Source organism: Pagrus pagrus, assembly GCF_965226575.1.
Source record: "Pagrus pagrus genome assembly, chromosome: 15".
NCBI classification, from domain to species: domain Eukaryota; kingdom Metazoa; phylum Chordata; class Actinopteri; order Spariformes; family Sparidae; genus Pagrus; species Pagrus pagrus.
In genome coordinates this window covers 10,852,280-10,875,132 of record NC_140199.1, presented here as the reverse complement: position 1 = coordinate 10,875,132, position 22,853 = coordinate 10,852,280, and the positions used below count along the sequence as shown (strand labels likewise).

Here is a 22,853-nt window from a genome sequence, read left to right as displayed (position 1 = left end):
CCACGTTTAACACATACACTTGAGAGAGAGAGGTATGGAGTGAGTGAGAAAGCCTGAGAGAAAAGTGAGAAAACCAGTACCTGACTGACTGAAGAAGCACAAAATAAAGCAGGTAGTGGAAAAAAATCTACAGTCTGGCTCAGGAAAAATAACAGTACATGGAATCATTGGTGTAGAAAAAACAACAGTACACAAAATAACTGGTGTAGACTACTGTGATACACTGGACCCTCTATTTCCTACTGGGGTCAAGAGAGACGGAGACAGAAAGAAAGTCGACTTCTGGAGTGCTGTGAGGTTTCAGCTTGTTTCCACTGTCACCGCTGTCAACAGCCGCTTTAGGTCACTGAAAGGCTACCGCTCCATCTACCTGTGTTTTAGCACATCACATGCCGCACTGCACCCAGCACACACTGAAAGGAAGAGTCGACTGTTCGAGGCAGATCACGGAGCTGCACAGGAAACAGGGATTTGTTTATATGGATTGAGTGACCTGGCAAAGGTTGTCAATTACAGGAAGGAAGACAGGGAGAATGAAAGAGGAAGCAGAGGAGGAGGTCTGGGATGCCTTACTTGTGAAGAGGTGAAAATAAAAGGTGAATAATAGATCCTGGAGATTAATTATTGAAGAAGTACATTGATGCTTTCATACTGGGGAGCTGATCTTACATTCTTGGGTCCATTCATGAAAAAAATGTATAAGGAAGAAAGGAGGATGAGAGGATGAGAGAGGAAGAGGATGTTGTTGCTATGTCAGGTTTCAGTTGGGCGTTTGCTGCTTTCACCACCACACACTGACACATATTTCACTGACCGACTCACACATCACCACATTCAATGGCACGCTCTCGTCTCAGGATCTTGGCTTTATTTTTATGCAATTTTATTGAATTTAATTTCCAAATTTTTATTCCAAATAACACAGGGAGCTACTATTTATCAAAAAACTATATTCATGACATAATATATAACATAACATAACATAACATAACATAACATAACATAACAACATTCAAAAAACATGACAACATTTCACCCAAATCAAAAACACAAGCTTTAACAAAACACAATTCCCATCTCTTCCGTTATCTGAAATGTCAGTGTTTTCCAAAATGGCGTACGTACTACAAGTGAGATTTAGCCATTTTATATAATGACATCTTCTCAAAGTGAACATACTAATGTCATAATGACCTAATCGTAGTCGGCCTATATGTTGAACTTTAATGACAAGAAGAGGAAGAAAAGGTTCAAGTTTGATAGTTTGTGCACAAGTCAATGAGTCAAACTGAAACACTTGCTCCTGGCTGCCCACATATAAACTGGACATTAGACACAGACGGGATGTTCCGCTCCCCCACCCTCATCCACACACACACACACACACACACACACACACACACAAACAAACACATAGTCTCCCTTTTGGGTGCCCTACACTGCCAGATCCTTTTGAGCTGACAGGTGACAGAACAGTCTACATCAACATAGGTCCACCCTCTTTTACTGCAGACACACACACACACACACACACACACACACACACACACACACACACACACACACACACACACACACACACACACACACACACACAAACACACACACAAACACACCCTGCTGCTGTACAGTAGACAGTTCCAGACGTGCCAGGGCTGGACATGCCCAAAAGGCAGAGCCTGTTCCCTGTCACCTATCAGCTGGTGGCAGACAGCGGGATGTGTGTGTCTGTGTTTTGTGTGTGTGTGTGAGAGAGAGAGAAAGAGAGAGAGAGAGAAAGAGAGAGAGGGAGAGAGTGTGTGTATGTTTCTACTGTGAATTTTTTTACATTTTCTTTCAATCCAATCTGATTTCGAATTCACACATTTTTCATCGCCCCTGCAACTAGTATATTAAGCCCACATGCCCTATACTGTATATGAGAAGATGTATGTCATATTCATTAAAAGGTTCTCCTGTATCAAACTAATATCAATATATCAAATCTTCCAGTTTGTCTGCATCTTAACTGATCCTAACACTCCTGGACATGTGCTACATGTGTGAATGATTATGAAGGATGTGTTATAAGCTAAATGTGCTATTTTATTAAAGGGAAAAACTGGATTTTATAATATAATCAAGATTGTAGAGATGACATCCATGCAAAAGGCTTCAAATTCAGATTTGTATGTGTCCTGGTGTCCTTGTAGTTATGACTTACACCATATAACTCCTGCTTACCAAATTCCTACTGATTTTTACATGTCTTATCCATCTTTTGTGTCTGTTATTACAGTGTCATCTTAAAGCAATACCACCTAACCTGCACCTGGACAAAAAGCCTTCCTAACCTGGATGAAATTCTGCACTACTACATACAGTATCATCTACAGTCAGTAAGTAAGCTCGGGATGTAGTGTTGGGGTTGCTAACATGTCACAGGACATGCCAGAGAAGAGTAAAGGAGACACGAGGAGGCAGCAGCCTACCCAGAACCGCTGGCACGACAGCCAGGGGCGGGGCCAAGACAGCATGGCACACGTCGACCTCAGACCCCCCTCCTCCTCCCCCTTTCCCCACGGGCTCTGACAGGCGGCACAGGAACCCCTTGGCCCAGTGAGGGGTGGACAGCCATCTGACAACTCCCCACCTGCATGACCTTTACCATGCTTGACCCCCTGCAGGAGACAATCACCTCATAGCAAACAGCCCCACGGGAGATGTAGACACACAGCACAGTCAGGAAGACACACAAATAGACAGATGTGCATGATGAGCATACAGATTGACAGAAAGTTAGATGGAAGGACAGTTTTTTCCGGCTCTGACATGCATACATGCTTATGATTAGTCATTCAAATCTGGCTGACTGCTTTACAACAAAGAGGCTCTAATGGCGTCACTACTTTTCAACATCGTAATTTGTTTAATCATTTAGTTGCGATGATAGTGTTTGGATAAGCTCAGCTTTGAACAGCCAGCTTAATTAAGACTAAATAAGCTACTCAGCCTTATGAAAAGAGCCACTGGTAGAGCTTCATGGAACAAATATGCTAGTCAGTTGGTCAGCGATTGAAATAAAGACCATATATTGCTCAGTGAACGTTGCTCAGTGGTCAAGATGCAAACATAGACATAAATCAAAGTTTCTGGGACTGGACAAAACTCATTAGCCTATATCCTAAAGTAAAGAAAAGAGAGCTGCACAATGCATATTGTTTTAATATTGATAAGACCATCATCTTAATTCTCCTTCATGTTGTCTGTAAATCACTTGCCAAATGACACATTTTGAAGTTCAACAGAAATGTCATCATTGTAGAAAAAAATATCTTTGTTCAAAATCAGGCAAGATCTCGAGTTATTATCTCGAAATAACAACTGCCGTTTTCCCGAGATAACGATATATTTAATTCGAGATAATAACTGTGATATGATAGGCCTGAGATTATGGAGACTCATAGCTGGTCAGCTATATAGTTAATGACGACATTAGGCTCACTTAGATTGCGCCGCCGATATAGCTGAAGCCTTGCTAACCGTCTTTTTAGATTACGCACACTAATGTGTATATTATCTGTAATAGCAAGGCATAATGCTATTTCAGCCTGTGTCAGGCCTTGATTGAAAAGATATGTGACGCAGTGATCGATATACTCCTGCTCCTCTGACATTGCTACATTGAATGATGTTTCCTGCAGTGATTTAATATACTACACTATTGTTTTGTTTTCTCAAGATTTCGAATTAATTATATCGTTATCTCGGGAAAACAAAGTTTCCTTATCTCGAGATCTCAAGAAAATTATCCCGTTATCTCGGGAAAATGGCAGTTGTTATTTCGAGATAATAACTCGAGATCTCGAGAAAACAAATGAAATTAACTCGTTATCACGAGAAAACGGAGGAAATAAAATGTATGAATGCATGGCCCTTTAGGGCTTCCGTAAATAGGACCTTTAAGTAATGATAAATGTTGAGGGTGATATGACAACTTAGTAGGCAACCTACTTCTTAGGCTATAAATTTCATGGACAAACACAAGACAAACGGGAAACAGAAGCTGACAAAACAACCTCACTTTACCTGACTTTTGTTCTTCATTAAAACAACATGAACAAGAAGTCCTTGAAGTGTGACATTTTCATCTTCATCTACAATTTTATGTTTCCATGACTGATGAAGATCATGTGATATGATTGAAAGTTCCAAACCAGCTAGATAGTGGACCTTGAGGTGAGATTATTCTAGAAACAAAATGCTTTCTTTTTGTGTTTCTTTACAAAATATGCACCTTAAATAATGTATTTATAATACCTATCTATAATATCAATCTATCTTATCTATTATATAATAATTGATCCATAATAATTAAATCTATAATTTATTTAATTATGATTATTACTACTTTATAATATTAATAGTAGTGGGAGCACTGTGGTTATTGTAGCGGGGGTAATAACAGAAGTAGTAACAGTCCTGCCTCGGGGAAAAAAAGAGCTGCTTTAAGTCGCACATACGTCATCAAAAGGCGACATGGCGGCTTGACAACAAACGTGAAACGTTGGTGTTGGTGCAATTGCTGGGAAGTAAGTACAGTTTTGTACTTTAAGATATTGAGACTGAAGAAAGCTTTTTATATTGACATTGAACGTTGCTAGCAGAGCCTTCTTGGCGATATTTAGAGTATTTTGAAAGCGGTTTATGGATGAAACACTGCGCATGCTGTTTGTGTTTGTAGCTAACGTTAGCATCTCACACTGTAAAATCCACTTTGTGAGAGAAACGAAAGTGAGGTTTGCATACATCCTACTAACGTTATTTCATTAACTTTCATTTGTGAACCCACAGGTTTCGTCTTTTGGACTTCGGACCTCACCGTTTTCTCTTCATTTCGGTCCCGTTCAACTGCTAATGAATCCGCTAATTAGACGGAGGCTTCCTCCCTCTGTGAGGAGTCTTCTGACAGACATCGGTCCAAAGGAGGAGTGGACTGACACTGAGCCCGACACAGTGACCAGAGATGGGATCGTGCTCCCGTCCAGAGGAGCTGCTTCTGGACAAGAGGAGTTTCTCACGCCAGCCAGGACACAAGAGGAAGAGGCTTCAGAGGATAATAGTAACGACAGACCGAGTGCAGTCTGCATGATGTGTAAATGTAAGCCCTCTTGTTACACCTGCCCTCGGTGTAACCTGCATTACTGTGGCTTGGCTTGCTATCGGAGCCCAGATCACTCCGTGTGCTCTGAGGAGTTTTACAAGGAGTCTGTTCTACAGGAGCTGAAGCAGATGGGGAAAACAGAAAGTGAGGGGAAACAGAAAATGCAAGAGATTCTTGTCGGACTCAGACAAAAGGCGGAAAGGACAGGTGGAGGGATGGAGAGTTTGTTAAAAGAAGCTGGTATTGTGTCAGATGACACAGATGAAGGGGAGGGAGAGGCAACAGAGAAAGCTCAGGTTGTGGCGCTCCTGTCCAGGTTAGCAGAACTGCAACAGTCTGGAGAAGGGAGTGAGACAGAGATTGGAGCTATTTTGCGAAAACTGGGAGAGATTGGAGGAGGGGAGACACTGCCTGGAGAAATAGATGAGGATGCTGAAAGTGCAGAAGGACAGCTGGACTTGGCTGATCGGCTCTCAGGGCTGGATATTGACAAACTTTCAGAAGAGGAGCTGTGGGAACTGCTCAGTAGTAAAGAGAAAGACGTGTTTATGGGTATGATGAAGGGTGGCGCTCTTGGCAGGTTGGTTCCCTTGTGGAAGCCGTGGTGGGAGGAGCATGAGGAGGGAGGGAGAGGACTGGTGGAGGTGCTGGAGGAGGAAGTGAGCAAACTGGAAAGTGAAAATTCAACAACTATGGATGAACTGGATATTGATAATAAAATCAAGACATCACAAGAAGCAGGTAAATCAGCGACAAAGCTGAAAAAGATTAAAGGAGGAAACAGAAAGCAAACAAGTAAGGGCAAGGAAAGTTCAACAGTTCACGGTGTCCCTCCAGTTTCAGCAAAAATTCCAAAGTTGAGTTCCTTGTGTGCAAATCCGTCCCCCCTTGTATGCTATGGTTTGGTCAACGCACTTTATGGCTACACCTTCACCCTGTGCCTGTTTAACAACGACACTGATTCACTGATGTTTGAGTTCTGTGACATGATTCTTGCTCTGTCTGAGGCACTGAACTCAAACAGGGTGTTCAACTCTGTCCAAGAGGCCTTAGACTGCGGAGAAACTCTCATTTTGGGTCAAGGTTACCTCGACAAGGAGGATCCCCTCGCTCCAGCCAGGGCGGTGGAAGCTGTGGCTCACATCTTGACTGGCAGAGACAGAAAGGATGCTACAGGATACTGCCTGGCAGCCTTGAGCCAGCTTCGCTCAGTGCTCTCCCAGGCCAGAACAGGCCTTTCGAAAGAAGGAGAGGAAGGAGCAAGGAGACAAAGGTACTTCCTGGCAGGCAAGAAGTGTGAATTCTTTCAAGCCTGGGTACTGGACAACATACACCAGATTCGTACGCTTGCTATGGAGTTGTGGAACGAACATAGTAAAAGAGAGTGTGTAAGGAGTGGCATGGAGAAAGCAAAGACTGCAGTGGAGGAAAACTTGAAGAAAGGGAAGAGCAAAAAGAAAAGCAAGTTAATTGAGGAGCTGAGTGAATGATTTCTTTCTTGGGAATATTGATGTTTGTACAAGTTCATGATGTAATAAAAATATAATAAAACCTAAATCATCTTCCTTCTCTGTGAAATTCAAGGTCAGAGGTAAGACTTTGTTCAGAATGCTTATTGATGTAAATAAAGTGTCTTATTATTACTCATGTCATGAAAACAGAATATAAGCACACATACCTATTTATTTAAGTTTCTTGCATTACATATAGGAATTTTAGTTTGTAGCAAGCACAAAACAGTATTATAGTGAAATTATAACAAACAAAGTGTAAATGAGATATTAATTAAACAGGTTCTGTCCGAGTACACAGTAAAACATTCTCAGACAAAGCAAATGTAAAATTGGGACTTTAAATAAGCCAGACTGAAATGTAAGTTTATGCTGAATCAAATTTTTAATAGCACTTGATGGTGACTGCTAGGATAAGGTAATAAAATAAATACAGGAGAGTCAGGCTACGCACCCTTTTACTTACCTGCAATGCTTGAATAAGAAAAAGATTATTTGTTAAAAAATGAGTCAAATTTGGTTAAAAAATTATCTTAAAATGTCTTAAAAGCATTAAATTGAAGTGTCTGATATCACTAGACACCCTGTATAACAAATTAGACATTTTATTATCTCTCCCACACATACACAGCAAGTTAAGCTTTATTTAAAGTACCAACATACAGTAGACTTGCAGGAACTACACAGCACAGACACTGAATACTAGAAACTCACGTTCAGTCGGAACTCTCGCGGTAATCCCAACCGCGGTGCTTCCTATGACGGGTCACGTGGTGCGGATGCCCTTCTACTGTGCGACAGAAAACATGGCTGCGCTCTTGAGATCAGCGCGTCTACTCAAGTTTTCGCCTTCGGGCTTGCTTCAGATCACAGGAACAAAAAGAAACGGACCGCCGCTCAGCCGGCTGTACAGCGGAGCTCTCGGCGGAACCAGGACCGGAGTTTGTCCCCGAAACATCAGCCCTGCTGCGGGAAACGCGTCCAGGTATCACGCAGCCTGCTAGCCGGTGTAGCTAATATTCACGCATGTGTGCGTGAGGCAGAGATGTCATTGAGGGTCAATGACAGACAGAGACATAAACATGTTCACACACTAACAGTATAAAGCGGTGTGTTCACATATGTGAGATTGTGTTAGAGTAGTTAACATACAACGTAAATGAACAGTTAGCTGTGTGGTTAGGTAAACATGGCTGCCAGCTTACACAAGGTGATGAACAATCGTTGTGTAACCATGATGCTAACAGTCACATTTAAGCCACTTTCAATAACTTACATTGTTACAATAATGATACAGTTAGCAACCAGAGTTGTCACCCTGTGTTTGGTCCTGTACTCTTATTAGCTTATCTGCATGCTCAGTGGTCCCAGTTGAGACCAGTACATGCTGTAGCTAACCATAATCAGACAATTATTGTCAAATTTGGCGTTTAATATGTTATAATTAAGTACAAGAGGAACTCTGACCTCAGCTGATGTAAAAGATGATGGTTATCAGTCATCTTCTGGTGCTTTTTCTCTCAAGGTCATAGGTCCTGACAAAACTACAATCAGCCTTCAAACAGGACCAGCATCCATAGGTGTATCTGTGTTACTGCTTTCCTCTGCTTCCCTTTAACTCCTGACATCCATCTCTGTCTCTCTCTCCTGTCACTGTCTTATTCTCTACAGTCGTGTGTGGCCTAATGCAGCAGGGTGTGTGCGTAACTATGCTGTGGCCACAGAGCAAAAAGATGAGACTAGCGTGGCGGTCCGGTCCAAGCAGGCGCAGGAGTTCGACTGGGCTCTGGCCAAGCTGGACAGCTCTGTGAGGAGGACCGGTCGCATCACCAAGACCCTACTGCACCGCATCTTCCATGATATCTGCAGGACAGGTAGGCAGGCAGAGCAACGATCTTAAAAAACTGACTAACACTTTGTTTTTGTCATAGTTCTTTAATATTCCACATCCGTCCATCATCTTCTCCTCTTTACAGGCTATCCCAGTGGTAATCAGGCCTTGCTACTGTTGCGTAGCTGTGGGTCCCTGCTGCCTGAGGTACCCCTGGTGGAGCGCACAGAGCTGGCACACCGGGTCTGGGAGAAGCTGAAGGAGTTGGGTAAGAGGCAGCAGCACCAATTGCAACAACCTAGCCAACTTCTTAGCTAAAGTACTGTCTTTCTGAGAGTTGGCGGCTGTATAGGTTATAACTTGTTGCCGTTTTTCCTTGTTTTCCTTCCTTTTTTAACTCTGTTATGCTCTGACTAAAAAAGGCAACTACATATTTGGCTCTATGAAGCCTGTTGGCTTCCTTTTTTAAAGTTGATCAGATTGAGCACCTTTCATCTTGAGTTTACTGCTTCACAACTGTGAAAACCTGCTATTGTGTCTTTTTGCTTCTGTGAATCATTGTATGTTTTAGGTGTGATGTTGATGTGCGCATTGTCCTCCGCAGGTGCTCAGTACGATGTCAGTCACTACAACGCCTTGCTGAAGGTTTACATCCAGAATGAGTTCAAGTTCTCCCCCACTGACTTCCTGGCCAAGATGGAAACGGCTAATGTCCAGCCCAACAGAGTAAGTACTGCAGAGAAGGGTACAATATTGGCAGGAAAGAGATGGGTAGATTTCTGTTTGCTTAAATCCATCAACCACAACAGTGTAACTGCAACAGGAATTCTGTAGACTTTAGTTTTTTGCAGTTGCATTTATAACAGTTTAGGTGGGATCATAAAGTGTTCGAGTCAGGAAGTTTTTGGTTTAGGGTACCTCAACCAAAAAATGCTTGAAAGCTGTACGAACCCTGTGTTCATGGTTTAATGTTATAAAAAGTCGATTCCTCTCATCCCTTTAAAGGTATACTTTGATTGCATTCCTTTCATTTCTGTGCACAGGTTACTTACCAGAGACTCATTGCAGCCTACTGCCTAAATGGAGATATTGAGGGAGCCAGGTGGGTGAACGTTCTGCTCTGCTCATTAACCAACCAACAGCAGAGTTCATGTGATATTATGCCTCTAGATTTACCTGTGTTTTTTAATTTATTTTTAACATTTTTTTAATTTCCATTTTGACTTTCTTCTCTGCTTTCTCAGTGCCATTTTGGGTTTCATGAAGACCAGAGATTTACCCATCACAGAGGCCGTTTTCAACTCCCTGGTGACAGGCCATGCTCGTTCAGGGTGAGCGTAATTGTTTTTATTGTCATGGCACACTGTGTAACGGCACATGGTGTAAGTGTTTGTATTGAACCTATCAGATTATCTAAACCAGCTGTCACCTGTCCCTGTGCAGGGACATTGAGAGTGCTAAGAACATCCTGACTGTGATGAAGGGAGCAGGAATTGAAGCAGGTCCTGACACTTACACAGCCCTCCTGACCGCCTACGCTGAGAAGGGAGACCTGGACAGCATAAAAACGGTGTGTTTTTATTTAGTTTGCCGTCAAGACAATGCTGATGCAACACGTGTATGTTTGTATTGAATGAATGTTTGCCTTTTAAAATTTTCAGACTCTCGAGGCAGCAGCCAGTGCAGACTGCAGCCTGATGGACAGGGACCTGATGCAGGTCATCTACACTCTGGCCAAGGCCGGACACCAGCAGCACATCCCAGAGATGACTGAGCGCTTGAGGCAAGAGAGGGGTTTTGTTCCAGGTACGCACAAACACACCTCATAATTTTACACATCACTGTAGTCCTCAGCAGCATACATAGTGTCGTTATTAGACTATTACTATTGAATCAGTTCAATCAATTGATTTGTAATCATCTTGACAGTGTTATGAGGCTGAGCAGAATCGGTATTTGCTCTTCTTCTTGTAGATGCCATGAACTTGTGCCTGAGCCTCATCACCCAGGGCCTGGCAGACTCAGCTTTTCACATCCTGAAGACTTTCCCCGTACTGCAGTCTGACAGCCTCACCGCTGACTCCCCCAACCTGGGCAACTTCTTCCTCAGACACTGTGTCAGCATGGACACGGTACATGGACAAAGATATTTCACCCTTTGCTCCACTCACCTCATCTTATGACACAGAGGGTCGATACTAGCTAGCATTAATTTAAAGACATATTTGCAGTGTATTTTAAGTATTAATTTCAAATGTTTAAATGTATTTTTTTTTGTTTGCACTACAGCCACTGGAGAAGTTGGGCCTCTATTGCAAAGAGCTCCAGGAGTTAAACCTGCATGCTACACCACTCAGCTTCACCCTGTCATGTGCTCTGGAGGCCAAGAAGTCTGGTACAGCACATACTTTAATTTACTCGCATTTAAAAGACTATTTCTATACACACACACTAGTATTTGTGTATTTGGTGAATTAATTAAGGCATTAACATTATTATATGTTTTATTTTATTTTTTCAGAGTTGTCTTTTGAGCTGATGAAGTTGATGAAGGAGCAGGGCTTACCTGTAAGAATTCACTACTTTTGGCCGCTTCTCACTCAGTATGGGAAAGACAACGACTCAGCTGGTACGTACACGCGCACACACAGACACACACACACACACAGACACACACACACACACACACACACACACACACACACACACACACACACAGCTGAGACAGAGACACCATTCACCTTATTACAAGACACTGAACCCTCAACATGATTTTGAAGCTGTTAAATTAAGGTAACAAAAAGTTACATAATGATGGTTTAAATTCATGGTACTTTCGATTTTTGAAGTTTGACCCTCGGAGCTAAATGTAGCCATTTTTGCAATTCTTTGTATGTGACCTTATCAATTGCTTACTACAATCAGCAGCCCACTACATAAGCAACTGGTCTGCAAGGTCCCCTGAATTTAAAAGAAGTCATTACATGTATTTTTTTCAACACAATCCATGACATAAACTATTGAAATAGATCAACAAAAGTCGTGGATAATGGTTGGAATGTCCAGCTCCTCATCGTTGTAGTACGAATGCAAAGTTGACCAAACTGAACCAAACACTTATGGTTCAATTGTTTGAAAATTGCAGTCAAAAATGTCATTTTGATCCACCCCTCGAATGATTATGTAGAAACCTTGTCTGTTTTTATATAACATTCCTTAAGTTAAGTCTGCTTGCCTAGTGTGTTCTAAGAGAAACCAAACTGTATAACATTTTTTTTTACTATTCAGATTTTGAATAGATGAGTTCATATGTATACTTCTATCCCGTGAGTATCACTTGCTAGAAGCTTTAGAGCGACCGGTAGATCTTGATGTTGAACATGTTGAGTTGTCGTGTGATGCTTGTAGGTGGATCCTAAAGCCACTACAGCCTCATGTGAACAATCTCATGTGGATGTGAGAACCTAATGGGTGCTGCAGAGTCTCAGGAGGTAAAAAAAAACTTGGCTATCATCTGTTCGTGCATCCAAAGTGAAATGGAGAGGGGTTTTTATTTTATTTTGGTGAGAATGATAGTAGCAGTTTGTGTTATTTTTGTGGCGTGGAGGGGATTATGACTTTCTGAGTCCTCTATACCAGAAAGAGCTTTTAAAGGAGCGTTTCCCTCAAATATTAATGCCCAACAGAGTGGTCCAACTGGGACAGATTTCACTGGGCTGGGGCCAGTCAAGGGCAAAGAGGTTTGATCCCTGTGTGAGAGAGTGTCAGAGCAGGAAAATATGAAACGACGCACGCACACACACACACACACGGACAGAGGTCTCTCTGGAGGGCTCTAGGAATAGATCGCAAAGTTTAGAAGAGGTCCTAACTCCCAGTGTTAGCCACTTTGAAGTGGACGGATGAGCTCTGGACCAAGAAGACACTCTTGACTTTCAGAGAGTGCGCTCAGACATAAATGTCATAGGTTTTATTCCTCTGCCTGATGGCCAGTTTCTGGCCTCTTGTAGCCTCCTGGGTGCAGGTTTATGGGACATTTGACTAAGAAATCAATTGTGTTTTTTTTTCTTCTCTCGTCTCTTTTTGAAAGCTACTGTCTAAAAGCTTTAACTTTCCCAAGTATATAATGTCAAGATTAAAGTTAAAGATGCATATAATTTATTCTGATGCCAATTTCTTTGCCATGAATTTTTTTGTCATCTTAGAAATAATGAAATTTCCAACAGTTAACCTGGTCATTACAGCATTTCCTGCAGAAAGATTTTTTATATTTTAATATTTTCCCTTTTTTTAATGAAACAGCCTACATTTCTCAGTACTTCTTTTTTTACCACAGCATTTTTAGTAATTAGATGCCAAAATCAGAAAATATATCCCATTAATTTCTACGGAAGCACATTAAAAAGATTCTGGGTAAAAAAACTTATTGTTGAAGTTGTTATCAGCGCCTCAACCAATTTTCCTGTACAAAAGGCGCACAAGTAGCCCATCTCTGATAATTTTCAAGTTATTTTACTACAGCATTTTTAAAATATTCAGATGTTTAATTATAACCGTATCCCAATCAAAACAAATTCCATTAAAAAAAATCCAATCAAACTGTTATCAGCAAACACCACGATATCCTTCAATAGGTCCCCAAGTACCTCTGTAATAATAATTTGTTTTACTGCTGCATTTTTTAAAATACCAAAGACATATCTAATATGCAGGTAAAAGATATGTCTGTTGGTGTGTTTTTCTTTTATCTACCAGTCCACTGTTTCGGTGAGTCCAAAATGTAATTTTGGACAGTGCTGACACTGTATCAATAGTGCAGAAGCTGCTGAAAGATGACAGTGGTGCACAGTGTGTGAGGATGGTTGATCTGGTGACCTTTGCCCCATAGCAGGGGGCACCTAAGCTTCCTCTTTGGGGACACTGGGAGGGCTCAGAAGTCTGAAGGATCTCTCTTGCACATGCAAACACGCAAACCAGGATGCACATATGAGCCTGAGGCTGAGTGGTCAGAGGTCATTTTGCTTGAGTGGCTGCCCTTAAATCCTATAGTGAACCAAACTTCAGCTTAGTTCTTCAACAAAGTCGTCCTCTCTCACAATTCCCTACAGATAGTTGATCTTTGTCCAACACACTTGATCACCAATGTCATGGTGATGTCATATTTACATGACTGTGTCAAATAGGGCAAATAGGTGGTTTTTGAGCCATATTTTCAAAGGATAACTTATCACAAGGCTGAATAGCAGTGTTTCATTGCACCGAAAGTGCAAGTACTGTTTGATGCAATCTTACATAAACGACTTAAAAAAAGATTACGTTCAAAAAAATTTCTTGCAGATGAACACTAGTCACTTACTGTTTTAATTGAGTGTGTGTGACTGATCTATAGTGTAAATTTTTGTATTTTTATTTTTTTAATTTTTGTATTCCATTCAGTTTAATTCGAGGTAGTTTCCAGAGTGGGTGAGCTTGTTTTAGCTTAGTGTTTAAAAATGTTTAGTTTTAATAAAGGTTTCAACGGTTTAGTATAAGTTAGTTTTTTGTTACTAAAATATGAGCAGTGGTTGTGAAGGCATTTGACTCGCACTCACATATACGTCTCAGTTTCCATGAACATATTTCCCAATGCCTCCCCATGCTTGTTGTGTTGACAAATTTTAGTTTACAGTCTCAATCAATTTGGTCGAGACATTTTCTGTACATTTTTGTTTTATCTTTTTAATTTTAGTTTAGGTTTTCAAGCACACATTGTCGTGCCATTTAGTTTAAATGTCTTTCACACCTAGCTTAGTTTTTAGTGAAGTTTTGGTTAACAATAATAACCTCCGGCTGGACAAACAGCAGTCCTTGTCTAGTGAGTCTTCAGCTTGTGTCTGAAAGTTTTTCTTCTCCATCTGCCACCTAAGACAGTTTAATGGCTCAGCACATGTACCTTAGAGGGATATTCCTTTTCCCAATTTCTGTCTGTGCTGATAAAAACGGTAACTTTACTCTCTTGTTTTTGTCAGGGACGAGCTCGTGGGGGAAATCGTCTCAGTGACAGATAGCCGGCATTTGGAGACTTGTCAGAATTCACAACTCATTATGAATGTACCCTGTCAAATACGTTCAGCAGCGGCTTGGCTTTTAAGTGCTTTATTTATGCTGAGCTCTGGCTCTCTCTTTGGGGTTTTTTAGAGTGATTAATAAATGATGTATTTTTCCCCTGTCAGCTAATTGACAGCATTTGAGCTGGCAGGGAGGACAGACTGGTTAGACCAGTGTGGCGACGGTGCAGATTGACTTCACTGTGCGGTCCAGACAGATCCTCGGTTTGAACGCTGAGATGCTTCAGCAGAAGAGGAGTAGACATGAGTTTAAACATGCACAAACCACACACACACTTGACACATACTATTACTTAAATCCTCTGACCGCGCAGCCTCAGAGCCACACAAACACATCAGACATCCATTTAGCCATCACGGAGTGGAAAGGAGGAAGGAAGGAAGGAAAGAAAGTGGGGAAACTTCTCTTTTGCTTGCTTGTTTCCGATGGTGTTAGCCTTAACCTGCATGAATGATGCAGCCTCTCTTCTTTCCCCTCGCTCTCATTGGCTGCAGGAGGTGTGTATGCGTCCACATTTGTGAGGAGAGGGGGGGCTTTCGGGGGGCAGTGCAGGTGATGTGACTGATGCGGAGTGACTTGATTTCATGTAAATGCAAGCGCTCTGAGGGAATTCACTTTGGATTACGCGCCCCACTGTGCACGGCCCATGAAATATTAAGCGCCGTGTCACTTTTTGTCCACAGGTGTCACTAGCGGGCAGAGAGGCCGGAGCCGTAGAATTGAAGGAGAACAACGGGGGGGGAGGGACGGGGAGGAATAAGGAGTGGAGTGGGGGGAAAAATCCCTTTGCCTTTTGATGAGGTGTGGATTTGGCGGGTTTAGCGGAAGCATATGCTGGCCCATACTTCCCACCTGCCACCAGCTAGTCACCGCTTGTCAGTCCTGGCGACGCAGCGCACTCTTATCACTTCTGACATGGGGGAGCAAGAAAGAGAGGGAGGGGAAACTGCAGAGGAAGGGAATGTATTTGGGTGATGAGGAATGCAAAGTCTCCCTTGTTTGGTTCCTTCCTGGCTGCCCCTTCCTCCCCCCACCGGACTCTTATTTGTGTGACCTCCTCTTCAACCCTTTCACTCTTTCTTTAATGCAGCAATATCTGTCAAATAGAGTGGGCTGCATTAAAGAAGCACCGCCACAGCAATCTGTAATGCAGTCCTCCATGAACTCATGTCTAGCCTCAGCTGGAGTTAATTGGTGGGACAAGAGCCAAGCATCACCTTGATTAAAAGCAGGAAAAAATGAAGGGAGCGAGGATGAAATTGCAGCTTTTCATGCTTCATAAAATGGTTCTTGTACTCTGCTCTGTTTCCAAACAACAACCCCTCATCGCCTTGCAGCGAACAGAGTCTACCTTTAGAGAGTCATAGACACGGAGAGATGGAGAGACAGATGGTGTTGGAGGAGAAAGAAAAGGAGAAGTGACAGGTACTCATGTCCAAGGACGGGAGGGGATGACAGCGACCGGTTCACTCCACTCCTCTTTTCCTCTCTTTTCTCCGTCCTCACTTCTCGTCTGTGACAGTTAACCTGAAGACATGAATCTGATGATGATATCTTGTGACCACTGCCATGCTTAACTCACTACTTTGATACTTCTTGCCTGGATGGTATGTCAGGCTTTATGCTGACCAACTTGGAGAGGCCTCTACTCTTCTCAGTTCTCGTCTGTGCCAAATCTTTACTTAAATTGTTCAGACAGGGGTGGAGGCAAAAAAAAGGGGGTTACCTCACATATGATGAGGATAACGGACTGAAAAGTAAAAGACCTAAAGGGAGATCAGTACAAACGACACCACATAATATCACATATTATTTTCTGTAGTATCCTCAATGCTTTTCACATTAATACTCGACTCTTTTTTTGTGTGTAAGCCTTTACATTTCAGCTTAGCTTTGTTTCAAGGTGCCTTACTTGGAATTGCGTGTTGCAATCTCGGTCTCTCTCTCCAGATTAATCTAATATTTTTTTCAATTAATTTATAAGCCAATCAATGTTATAAAATTGTAAAAATCAGTTTCCAAGAGCACAAAGTGACATCTTCAAATTTCATTTTTTGTCCAACACTAGAAAGTTCTTCATTGTCATAAATGACACATAAAATCATTACATTGAAGAAGCTTGAACCAGCAAATGTTTGACATTTCTGCTTAAAAAATGACAAACAAAATGAATTTATTATGAAAACAGTTTTCAATTAATTTTCTTTTGATCAACGAATCAATTCTTTGACTAATTGTTGCAGCTCTATTCAGTTAAGACCACAGAGACATCTTTACAATCGGTCTTTCTCTCTTGACTTCTCTGAGTCTTGTAATCAGCTTGAGTTTGCCCGGCAACGACAGGAAAATCCAGTAAGTTTTTAGTTATAGTCGAGCACATAACCCCCTGTAAAACCACATTATGTCCCCTTTTTATCTTTGTTTTTTGTACAAATTAAATGTTGAGCTTTAGAGCTCCTGGTCGGTAGGTTTTGATTAGAGATTAAGGATCCATTTTTTTTCAGTTTCGATCTGTATTTGGATATCTGCCCATACAGATGCTTTTCTGTGTTTTGAGATATCATAATATCAAAATAACAAAATATCTTGAGTTAACCAACTGTTCCTAGATGATTGGTTGAAGACATACTGACTTAAGAGTGGTAGGTGAAAAAATGTAGACCTTGAATAGTACCCTAGAAGGCAAACTAATGGCCTTCCTTACTTACCTAACTGCTTAGCTAAGACATGCAGTGACTTCACCATAAGGCTGTAAATACAGGGAGTGAAAACTGAGCATAAAAACAACCTTGGGTTCAAATGGTTAAAAGCTCTTTGTCACAGACTTGACTTGCAAAAAAGCTACGCAAACACGCTTGTTGGACGACTGAAAAGTGCTGATGATCATGAAAGCTCACAGGCGGAAGCCGGAAAGCGCGCGCATGCACGTGAGAGAGAAGGTCGGCTTATGCATTTATACCTCCAGTTCTCCATTCACTTGTTTTCTGTCTGTCTGGCTCACCGTGAAATTGATTATGGATTATTCAGGAGGAAAGCAGGTGCTCCTTCTCTTCTTTCATAAAAAAAGGCTGGTTGAAAGCGATTAGGGGGTAAGAATGGAACGAGAGGACAGCAGAGCGGATGGATCCTCCATTGAGAAGAAAGAGGACGATCGCCTGTTTACTTTTTTGCTTGAAAGCAGGGTAGATGGATAGTGAGAGGGGTGGATGAATGAGTGAGAGGCTGGATGGATGGAGTGGTTCAGGTAGCCTTACCTGGGATAATGCAGCCTCAGCCGCAGGTTTTAATGGCGTATAAAAGCCCCAGCTCATCTTTTATTCAGCTAAAGAGAGAGACTGCCAGGTGAACACATACGTCCCAAGAGGATGCAGAAACACAGAGCCGTGTGTGTGTTTCACAACCTGAGTGGAGAGTAAATACACACTGCATCATGAGGTGTGTCAACTCAAGGAAGCACTTTAGGGTAGTTTGCTGAAGTTCGCATGGGAACAAGGTCTATTGGTGCACTAGATGCAGTCATATATAGCACATAGATGTACCTAAAAAGGCATAGCAACACACTGAGAAAGAGACCCGTCTATGCCCTCATCTAGGCCCATGTCCTTTGTGGGCATGCTCCCAGACATATGCAAAGTGCTGCAGTGCCTCCTGCATATGAGCACACACTCTTGCGGGCACATTGAGAGTGCATCAGTGGCTGTTCCATATGCATGTGGCTGTTTTGGCCGCCTTCCCTGGGGCAGGACCACAGGGCTCTGCTGCAAGGCCGGGTGATGGTGCAGGAGTCCACTTCAGGCCCAGTGCGTGTTTATGTACACGTATCCTCAAGTCCAAGGTAGAGAGGCGAGCAGCCATTAGCATTTTGTCGATGAAGGGAGTGTGAGTGTGAGTGTGTCTGTGCGTATGTTTGTGTGTGCCTGGCTTTTTAACTGGAGGGGGGAGAGAAAGTACATGCCAGCTCATTTCTTAGACCCATATTCAAGCAGTGCTTACACAGCTCCAGGCCTGAACATGAGAGGGAATGGAGGAAAGTGTGTGTATCTGTATTTTTTCTTAACGTCTGCCACTGGGTCCATGTGCAGACTGGAAGAGCCTGTGTTTACATCTTGCCAGGCAAAGTTGCAGTGAATAGGACGTTGGCCAGTTAAAAAGAAGCAGGAGGAGATGTTTTCTTTTCAATAATTTTCTTTTTGACATTATATTTTGTGGTTTTGATGGTGGACACACTACCATTTTTGTCTACAGAAGCTTCCAAAACCAACAAAATATGATTTGTTGTAAAAGCTTCAAGGAATTTATTAAGTGCAAATGTGAAAGCCTGCACTTGTTGCAGCTTCTAAAATTCTCTTTTTTTGTATCATTTCTAGACAAAAAATGAAATGGATTACTATAGGGTGCCATGATTTCAATCCTAGATTTAAATGTGCATTCAATTTTATATTTGAATATTTTAGATATTATTACATTTGAAATATTCTATTCAAATTTGACCACATGGCGTGAGGGTTGTATGTTCCAAAAACTAAGTATGGCGGTTATATCACACATAGCATACCATGCAGTCTTTTAAGAAAAGAATTTGAAAATGTTACTGACAGTTGTCAGGGCATGAAACCAATGATCTTTTGGCAAAGCTGATATTAATTGCTTTTTCCGTGTGTGTTTTGTAGGTGTGATTGTGGCGTTGAAGTGCATGCAGGAGCTTGGGGTGTCCCCCGATGCCGAGACTTTATCCAACTACATCTTCCCCGTCTTCCCCAGCATGGAAGCAGCTCGACAGGCCTTCCAGGTAATCCATAATACTGTTAGAGTGTGTGTGTGTGTGTGTGTGTGTGTGTGTGAGAGAGAGAGAGAGAGAGTATGCATTAAAAAGTTTTTTGCTGACATAAAGGTGATCTTGTCTACTCAGGATGCAGGTGTGTCTTTGGAGTCGGAGGGCGTCTTGTGTTCGGAGGTTCGCATGGTGGCTGTTAGGAACTTGGCTGAACTCTACAGTCTGTGTAAGCACACGCACGCACACACACGCAAACACACGCGCGCGCATGCAGACTAACACATTCGAAAGAAGCTCTACTGCATCTCGAGCACCCATCATCATAAAAATCGCTGCTTCGCCTGCGGGCTAATTGGACCAGCGTTAACACATACACACACGCACACACACACACACACTTGCCCACTTACTCTTCTGTGCTCATCAGGCCTTTTAAGAGATTAGTCTGTGTGAATATGTAAAGAGCGAGTACGAGAGGCGCCTCAACTGGCAGAGGAACAGGATAGAGAAGGCTGTTACATAATGGATGATTCTTCCTGTTTTCTGTCTTTCATCTCGTTTTAGTCTCAAACATCCACCACTCGTTATCACATACGTTGCTCCGTTTACTCTTTATGTATTTCAGAGTCACCCAGTGGAATTTTTTCCCCCTCACATGGTTTCAAAGTTTCAGTCTTTTTCAATATCATGTAATTGGACTTCACAAGTCAAACAATTTAAAGATGAAAAACCACTTCTTTTCTCCAACCAACGGCCCAAAAATCTGCCAAGTGTGACTTTACATTTTCACTTTTTGCACCGGTGCGCCTGAAACTAAGTTAATTTTTTAAGCATCTTACGACAGGTTATTGCAATTTCTTCTTGTGTTTGCTGCTATTCAAATAAAGAAAAACATGTAATTGACCCTTTAATCCTGGTTATAATTATTTACATAATATGTTAAGAAAATTGATTAAAATGTACTATTGGATGCACCTAAATTATGCGCTGGTTTCCTGGAAATCTTATTCACTTTGTTTCATTTTTAACCACATCAGTCCACATGAAGACAAGTTGTTTTCTTGTGTCTGTCTCTCCCTCTCATCACTTCTCTGCCTCCTCTCTGTTTTCCAGTGTCCGATCCCTCCTTCCCCCAGTTGGACCTTGGTTTGTTCCGCGGCAGCCTCATCCTGGGCTTCAGAAAGTGAGTCAATTAGCCCGACCGCTGTTTATGTCTTTATGTGTCCTCCATCATTTGATATTCCATATTTCTCCATATTTTGCCTCACAACTCCTGACTGGCGTTTTAGGGAGGCCTGTAGCACTATGGAGGTCACTGCGGCATATGCTACCACAGTGACATGTGCAGCCTATCACACCATCTACGGCGTCTGTGTGGGCAGCTGCAGGGAAAAACACTCTCAGCACACACACACACACAAACACACATACACGGGTGCCTCATGCATATGGAGGCCGTCATCCCTCAGCTCTTACCCCAAAGCACCGTGGGAGATATGTAAATTAGCAGATGCCCACCACTGCCCCTCTTACCCAGACCCCCGTACTGATCTCACTCTCTTTCTCACACACGCATGCAGAGTTAGCCCTAGGACCGGGGTCTGACCTGTGGGCTTTTGTTGAAGGGATGTTTATGAATATTTACAGTTTAACACCACACACCCGCACAAAAACACTCTGGCCCCTCAGCGAAGCTGGAGGTGGGTCAAAGGGAAAAGCCTGGACTTTTCTATAGGGAGCAAAGTTATTTCTTCCACTGAAAAGCCGATATATGCTCAGTGGAGCTTAACTTTGAACTTCACATCCATCTGGTACACTCCTTGTTGCAGATGATGTGTTCATTACATGAGAGGATTTTGATAATTGAGCTAGTTTAATTTATAATGTGGCTTCTTCTTGTGAAAAGTGGTCAATCTTGCCTTTTTTTAAAGGTCATAAAAGCATAATTTTATACGTTCAAGGACATGAAAAATGTTCAAAGAAAACATGGGTAATAACAGCAGATTCATGATTGCAGCTATAGAATTTTACCTTATTTCAAAACCACAAATAAATGTAGATTACCAGATGTTTTTGTAGAGAACTTAATTTTTTTCTCTGTCTGTGGGTGTGCCTTTTGACTAATTGTTTGTCCGTCTTTTTTTTTGCGTCTGAATCAGCTTCTTCTCCTCAATTTGCTTTGCTCTCATCGCATTAACACACACACACACACCCCTACACAGTCTTCTGACTGTTAGGTTGCCTGACAGGGTCATAATTGGGCTTGTCACTTGGGGAGTGTGTGCGCGCGTGTATGTGTGCGAGTGAGTGCCGTGTCGTTGCAGTGCGGGACCTGCCCCTGTCAAAGGCAAGGTCAGGGGATAATTTAATCATTAAAGACCTCTTCTTCTCTCTTCTCTCCTCTTGTCTCTCATCTCCTCCTTTCCAGCAACTCGCTGACAACGCCAGAAATGTCACACGTTGTCATCATTTAGCCTCCTTGTGTGTGTGTTTGAGTGTGTGTCTTTTGTGGTTTCCCAGGCTTTTGTACTGCCGTCTCTCCTCTCTTGTACTGTGGGATTGAGAGTGTCAAACTGTAAAATCTGTCTCTCTCTTGCCGTCTTGTATTGTACTACACTGTCAGTTTACCGGCTGTGGCAACATGACACTGTCAGTGTTACGGTTACTTGAGTCAAATGTAAACTGCTGTCAGAAAATTAATTAATTCATCTAAAATATTTATTCATATTTCCAAACAAATACAATATGTAATGTTCAGGGAATTGGATTACTCCAAATTTGGAGAAAAAAATGAAATTTTCATAGAAATGGATAAAATATTAAAAAGTAAAACTCCTATATTCACATCTTATGTCTACCTCGTGCTTTTATCTTTTTTATAGCAACTTGAAATAAGTTAAACACACATTCAGTTTAAATTTCTCTCACCAACAGTACAAGCAAGGGACAACAGAGACGGCATAGTTTTAAGAAATTTTGCTATATTGTGATTTGAAATCTTTCATGTTAGGAATAATCATTTTCGGGTAAAGGAGAATAAATGCACATTAGAAGTGTGTGTGTGTGTGTGTGGTTGAGGTGCCTCTATTAGAGATGCACATTAACCCTGACATGCTGGGAGCTGTTGTTGGCCCTGAGGTGGTGCATGTTGACTGGGTGCTCATGTCTTGTCCTCTACTGCCCCCTGCAGGTCTGACGACGTGGAGAGCATGGTGAAGGTAAGACATCAATGAGCACACGCTGTTTGAGTTTCTGTATGTGTCCGGTATATACCAGTACAGACGAGATAAGATGATTACAACTTAATTAATCCCTAAGGAAATTCTTGTGCCAGAGATTGGTGGAAATTCTTTTTACAGTAACAACCAGTTGGTTCCTCGGGTCAGGGCCACACACTGGACCCAGCTTTTATTAGAATTAAAACAATTAAAATATAAATATTTATACAAAATACGAGTGTTTAAGAAGTAACAGTAGAAGTAAGTA

The 22,853-nt window shown here is 42.0% G+C and overlaps 2 protein-coding genes across 2 annotated transcripts in view; both read left to right on the top strand.

The window, feature by feature from the left end:
- Nucleotides 1-4,518: 4,518 nt before the first annotated feature.
- On the top strand, nucleotides 4,519-6,694 carry znhit2 (zinc finger, HIT-type containing 2). Its single transcript, XM_084374748.1, has 2 exons — nucleotides 4,519-4,571; nucleotides 4,834-6,694. The coding sequence occupies exon 2, from the start codon at nucleotides 4,897-4,899 to the stop codon at nucleotides 6,631-6,633; it is 1,737 nt and encodes a 578-aa protein (XP_084230874.1). The 5' UTR covers nucleotides 4,519-4,571; nucleotides 4,834-4,896; the 3' UTR covers nucleotides 6,634-6,694.
- A 721-nt stretch (nucleotides 6,695-7,415) lies between these two features.
- Nucleotides 7,416-22,853, top strand: part of lrpprc (leucine-rich pentatricopeptide repeat containing) — a 57,807-nt gene continuing 42,369 nt past the window's right edge. The window contains exons 1-15 of the mRNA XM_084376431.1: nucleotides 7,416-7,639; nucleotides 8,326-8,528; nucleotides 8,631-8,753; nucleotides 9,090-9,211; nucleotides 9,529-9,587; nucleotides 9,730-9,816; nucleotides 9,929-10,055; nucleotides 10,147-10,291; nucleotides 10,460-10,617; nucleotides 10,775-10,880; nucleotides 11,007-11,114; nucleotides 19,264-19,382; nucleotides 19,503-19,593; nucleotides 20,481-20,550; nucleotides 22,558-22,585. Of these exons, the coding sequence (XP_084232557.1) occupies nucleotides 7,434-7,639; nucleotides 8,326-8,528; nucleotides 8,631-8,753; nucleotides 9,090-9,211; nucleotides 9,529-9,587; nucleotides 9,730-9,816; nucleotides 9,929-10,055; nucleotides 10,147-10,291; nucleotides 10,460-10,617; nucleotides 10,775-10,880; nucleotides 11,007-11,114; nucleotides 19,264-19,382; nucleotides 19,503-19,593; nucleotides 20,481-20,550; nucleotides 22,558-22,585 (1,752 nt within the window). The 5' untranslated portion in view covers nucleotides 7,416-7,433. The remainder of the gene's footprint in view (nucleotides 7,640-8,325; nucleotides 8,529-8,630; nucleotides 8,754-9,089; nucleotides 9,212-9,528; nucleotides 9,588-9,729; nucleotides 9,817-9,928; nucleotides 10,056-10,146; nucleotides 10,292-10,459; nucleotides 10,618-10,774; nucleotides 10,881-11,006; nucleotides 11,115-19,263; nucleotides 19,383-19,502; nucleotides 19,594-20,480; nucleotides 20,551-22,557; nucleotides 22,586-22,853) is intronic.

Bases quoted from the DNA above. Each gene is read 5' to 3' on its own strand.
- znhit2 (XM_084374748.1), top strand. From the start codon at position 4,897: ATGAATCCGCTAATTAGACGGAGGCTTCCTCCCTCTGTGAGGAGTCTT.